Source organism: Chrysemys picta, chromosome 3 (genome assembly GCF_011386835.1).
Source record: "Chrysemys picta bellii isolate R12L10 chromosome 3, ASM1138683v2, whole genome shotgun sequence".
NCBI classification, from domain to species: Eukaryota; Metazoa; Chordata; order Testudines; family Emydidae; genus Chrysemys; species Chrysemys picta.
The window spans coordinates 153,382,228-153,388,227 of record NC_088793.1 but is presented as its reverse complement, the minus strand read 5'-3'; the positions used below and the strand labels follow the sequence as shown (position 1 = coordinate 153,388,227).

General features: G+C 38.5%; 1 protein-coding gene across 2 annotated transcripts in view; it reads right to left on the bottom strand.

Moving 5' to 3' along the window:
- Positions 1 to 2,408: 2,408 nt before the first annotated feature.
- The window catches only part of BABAM2 (BRISC and BRCA1 A complex member 2), a 308,755-nt gene continuing 305,163 nt past the window's right edge, over positions 2,409 to 6,000 (bottom strand). For both annotated transcript variants that reach the window (XM_008174875.4, XM_008174880.4), the window contains one exon: positions 2,409 to 2,926. In XM_008174875.4, coding sequence (XP_008173097.1) covers positions 2,863 to 2,926 — 64 coding nt within the window. In that variant the 3' untranslated portion in view covers positions 2,409 to 2,862. The remainder of the gene's footprint in view (positions 2,927 to 6,000) is intronic.

The following is a 6,000-nucleotide window of genomic DNA, read 5'->3' as shown; positions in this document are numbered from 1 at the left end:
TATTGATGTTAAGGATAGAATTTTGATTAAAAATGTGTAGATGACTGTCATATTGAAATGCTTGAGGACTATTACCAGCCTTTGGTAGCTTCATGACAATTTCTGGCATGTAAATAAGATAAAAAATTGAGATATTACTGATGCCACTTGAGCAATCAAAAATCTAAGCAGATATTCTCGAGTGAACCTTCCAAATCTTCTTAAAGAAGTCGGTCCCATCACAGAGTTCCTAAGTTAATAAATACAGTGTAAATACATAATGGTATACAAGCTACTCTTACCTAGTTTCAGCTGTGCATCACTAGAAAAGAAACATTTGAAATATTTCCTTTCAGAGACGGAGCAAAAAAACTAGCACAGGACCTTGGATTTCAGCAGGAGAATAACTGTCTTTCTATATCCCCTCCCAACCACAGCATATATGAAAATATTCTTGGCGTATTTGTATGCAATTTTGATTTATACCTCAGAAAGTGCAGGTTTATGGTGGTCTTGTATAGATTAATGTAAATTTTGTTCATATGCAGTTATGATGCATGAATAGCAAAGACGTATTTAAAAACAACCCTGCTTAGTTTAGCTCAGCAAAGGGCTTCAGTTCTGTTTACAGCAGCGCAATATAGTACCTGTGCTGGGAGAATTTGTCCTCAGCCCTTTGAAGGCTGTTTACAGCCCCTTTGTGACTCAGCAACAGTTACAAAGGACTGGATAAGGGGACAAAATCTGTCCCCTCACTTTTTCTTTAGACTTGGAATAAGGTAGGGTTACCATACGTCCGGATTTTCCCGGACATGTCCAGCTTTTTGGTCCTCAAATCCCTGTCCGGGGGGAATTGCCAAAAAGCCGAACATGTCCGGGAAAATACTCGCAGCTTTGTTTTGCCGGCATCTCTGTCCCAGTCCCCTGCTTACCTTAGAGCGGCTCCAGCAGACTGCGAGCTGCAGGTGGATTCCCCCACGGCGGCGGCAGCGGTTGCTGCTGCTCCCCCAAGACACCTCAGCTTTGTGTAGCTGAAGAGCCGAGCTGCCTGAGCGCTACCGGCTTCCCCAGCGCAGCCGGAGCCCGGGAGGGAAAGCGCCCGGCCGGGGGCACAGGGTCTGGAGGTCTGGGGGCTACCTGGCAAACCGTGAAGCCGGTAGTGCTTGGGCAGCTGTTTCGCGTGGCTGGGAGGGAGGAGGGGGAATGCGGGGCGCTCAGGGGAGGGGGCGGGGACTTTGGGGAAGGGGCGGGGCCGGGGCCCCGTGGAGTGTCCTCTTTTTTTAATGTTTAAATATGGTAACCCTAAATAAGGCCTATGATTTGACTTCAACTTGGTCTTCAACTCCTAACTGACTTTGATTTTCGATAGTATATGATTATTTAAAAAAAATAGAATTTGCTAGAAGGTTGGTAGTTTCTCAGGGAAACTAGACTAATATAATGTATTAATTAAGAAAATTTAATTTATAAGGATCACACTTGTTCCTTGGACACACAGTTCTTCTAGTAGACAATACTTTTCTCTAAAAATCCAAAGTTACAAGGAGATTGGGGCAATACTGCCAATCAATTAAAATTTGTATACATATTTCATAACATTAGCAGAAATAGTGATATATTACTTTTTCTATTATGTCTTCAGAACAGCTCATCAGTCCAGTTCCCTAACACTTAGCAGACGGTACTTTTTCTGTATTCCATTTATAACAACACACCAACTTTATTCCATGTTGGAAAGTACCCTGGTCTATCTACAATTTAATTTGGGAAGTGACACCACTAAGAGTCAGCTATATATGGCCTGCTATAACATATCACAAGAAGGGGAAGATGAGTGGCTGGGATTCTTCATTTACCATTACAGCATTAGAAAAACTGATGCATTCCATTATGTCTTCTCATCAATTCTTTAAATATATGTGCTTACTAAAGCTGCATTTTAGGTTAAATAAATTTTAGGTTAAATAAATTTTAGGTTAAATAAATCTGCTTCCCTAAATTATTGTATTTATTGCCTTCAAAGACTCCAGTAATTCCTTGTTAAAGGCCTGTTTCATTAGTGGTATTTACGTTACTTGATAGAGTTGTGGGACTATGCAGGAGCTCTATTTTGTCTCCTTAATTTACACAACTGGTTACTTGAACAGTTGATACTAAGACGATAGACCTTTGTCAGTAACAGCAACTGACATCAATTAGAAAGTCACCTTAAGTTGTAATACCTGAAATAAACTAGACTATAAAGACACTTAATTCAACTCATGATGAGTTTTCAACTGAGATATTACAAAAATACTGCCATGTCAACATCAGATGCACCTGAAAGGCACTGAGCAGTTAAATATTGCGACTCATACATGTGTCAGTAAGAACCATAAATATAGGCAAATGTCAGAGGCAGAATATGGCATTATATAGTCCATTAGGCATTTCTGGTAAGTATGGCAGCTTTATCTATTATTAGGATATGCTGAAAATATACAAAGGTTCAGAACAACAGAATATTGGTATGAAAACAATCACTTCTTAACAACACCTGAAAGACAAGCATTTCTGAAACAAGGCATTGCATTAAACATTGTTGTCACAGGGAAATGGTATCACATCTAAACACTAAGGTTTTAATTTAATCCAGTGGCTATAAAAGAAAATGATAGTGGTAGGAGAGGATTGGAGAAGGAGTATCAAATATTCAGTTTAGAATTAGACAGCTGAAGTCCTTGTTTTATAGACTTAATGAAGTCTGTGGTGATCAAAGCTATTCCAGAGGCAAAAAGTATATAAAAAAAAGAGATTCCAACCCACTTCCAGGAAGTCCTCTTGGGGCTGACATGCATGTGGATGTAAGAATCTGTCTGGCATCTTCTCCAGACTTGGTGTTTCCTACAGCTTTCCATTGGCAAAAGCTGCCTCTTGGAACTGAGGGACAAACGTTTTGAAATAAGCCCTAGTGGGGAAAAAGAAAGTTTGTGGTTAGCAAAGAACAAACTCAGAACAATCATGTGTGCGTAGTACCTACAGCCAAGATTTTTTAAAAATGGGAGCCCGAAGTTAGCTGCCTATGTCCATATTTAGTCACATAAATAAGAGGCCTGATTCTCAAAATTCTACAGTGTATTTTTGGTGATTCTTGTGCTTCAATCTTTTTAATTTCAGTAGTGTTACTTCCTTTGATGAACTGACCACAATCATATGCAGCACTGCTAATGTGATCAGTACCAATGTCGTCTTGTAGTGTCAGCATAAATGCGTATTCAATATTTTATACATTCCAAAACTATGTTTTGCAGGAAAAAATATTTTGTGGATAGCTTTCGTGAATCATTGGCAATTGTTCTCTTTTCTTCCCTTGATTTGTATTTTAATTCCTTTAGTCTAGGTACAACAGTATATCAGGTACAGAGATAAACAGTGTTGGGCTCTCTGAGTGAGAAACAGTGTGAAAGGAAAGGTTAAACTATTTGCTACAGCATTACAAACTTGGCATCTGTTATATATTTGATGCTCACCACACTTCTGGGATAACTGGATTTACTCAACTTTTGAAAAAGCTTCAAATATAGCACCACAATCACTCAGTGGAATTGCACAATCAGCTGGGAAAGTGAGAATACTGGCAATGGATAAGCCCTTGATCTGCCTTCTTCCAGGAACATTTATGAAATACAGGGTCAGTGTTGACAGTAGTAGAGCAGTTTATAAAAGCATTAGTTAATTCTCTGTGGTGAATAAATTAAATGGATGAGCAGTAATTCCTTGCTTGCTAATTGGTTAAAAAAAAAACAAAAAACCTTTCTGAGGGAAAGTTTGGAATAAAGACAAATCATTTTGTAAATGGGGGTGTACTTTATGTATTCTGGACCTTAGTATCACTGTCTTCTCTATGATGAACTTACTGAGTCACTTTATCAACCCACAGAATGAATCCATCCTGATCACTGCATGTTGGTTTATATTGTACCGTTGGGACTCTGTACTAACAGCAAAATGTGTCCACTTCTGCAATTATAGGCTCCTCAAGATCTTTTATTTGCCAGGTAAATCAAAGGAAATTAAACCTTAATTCTGCCACTTGTGACTTTCACCTACTACTCTCTATATTGTGAGCTCTTCATTTTTCTAGCTTTTGTTTTAAATCTGCTTTACAATCCATATTTATATTTTCTCGCAGAGTATTTCTCTGTAATTTCTGAAATGAGGATACTTGTAAATTATGTTCACTGTATTACTTATATCTACTGCTATGGTAATAATGCATGCCAAGAATTCCAGATATCGCATCAGACAAATGGATATGCTGAATCTCCACAATCAATCGAGAGATCTAATTTCATAAACTGGATAGAATTTCTTGCTGCTACTGAATAATTACTCCTGATCATGACTGAGACTGAAAATACAGTAAAATCAAAAAAAGGGAAAGCTCCTCTCCTCTTTGTGGCAATATGCCTGCTAAGCTCATTAGAAGACAATGACAATCAACTTGCATAAAATTTGTAAGGGTGTATGAGAATACTGGCCAAAGGCCAGATGAATAGTGCAAGATAAGAATATTGCAGGATGCCTTAGGGAATCTGAGATCACACCTTGAGCCTAAGAATGATAATGGAAACAGAGAGAGAGAGCGAGCGAGCGCACACACGAAATAGTAAACCAGTATGTATCCTTTACTGAATACACAAAAGCTCCTGATTTTGTGGACCAAATTTTGGAAGAGATGGACTCTGAAACTGTGCTCACTAAAGTGACTTTACATCAGTATGGCTATACCAGCTAAGTGTGTGTGTTATCATCTGATTTGTACAAGAAGATATGTGGTTTGCACTTAGATTTTTGTAGTAAACATTTGAAAATGTGGCCTACTGGAGTATATCATGACTAGCTCTGCAACATTCTGCCACATATGGGAATTTCCCTTATATTTTGTCAACCATAGTATCTCTGTTATCCTCTTAGCATTTCTCCTTGCGTTATTTGTCTTAATGTTTAATTATATTTCCTCTACATGCTTATTTTAAATTGCTTGCTTTCTTCCCCTCTGGAGACTCTCCTCTTATGCCTGCTCCTTTCCTCTTGACTTCTAGTTTCAATAGTCTCTCAAAAAGCCACATATATTTTCCTAAATGGCAAGAAAGTTCATTTTTGTTAAGTTGGATGTGTGAGAGAGTATTTCTATATTTAGTTCCATTTCTGAAACATCCATCTATATTTCTCTTCCCTGTTATATTAACACCACAAATACTGTATCACCTTTCAGTCAGCTTTCTGCTGTGGCATGATTCCCAAATTAAATCTTAGAATAGAATAGAATATCTGGGTTGGAAGGGACCTCAGGAGATCATCTAGTCCAAGCCCTGCTCAAAGCAAGACCAATCCCCAGATCCCTAAGTGGCCCCCTCAAGGATTGAACTCACAACCCTGGGTTTAGCAGGCCAATGCTCAAACCACTCCATGCTATCTTCATCTACATCTACAATATCCTTTCTTTTCACTCTTGTGTGCTTGTCTGTGCTGCTGCAATACTAATTTAAATTCCTCCTTACAGTGTGATTCTATAGTACTATTTCAGCAAGCACATTACTCTATTGTTAGTTTAGATTAAATTAATTGCTCTTCTAAGGGTTCCATGTACCCAAAAATGAATACGTAAAAGAATAAATAGACACAAATCGGACATCAGGAATGGTAACATACTAAAGCCAGTAGGTGAACACTTCAATCTCCCTGGTCATTCTATTACAGATTTAAAAGTCACTATCATTGAACAAAAAAACTTCAGAAACAGACTTCAAAGAGAAACAGCAGAACTAAAATTCATTTGCAAATTCAACACCATTAATCTGGGCTTGAATAGGGACTGGGAGTGGCTGGCTCATTACAGAAGCAGCTTTTCCTCTCCTGGAATTGACACCTCCTCATCTATTATTGGGAGTGGACTACATCCACCCTGATTGAATTGACCCTGTCAACACTGGTTCTCCACTTGTGAGGTAACTCCCTTCTCTTCATGTGTCATTATAT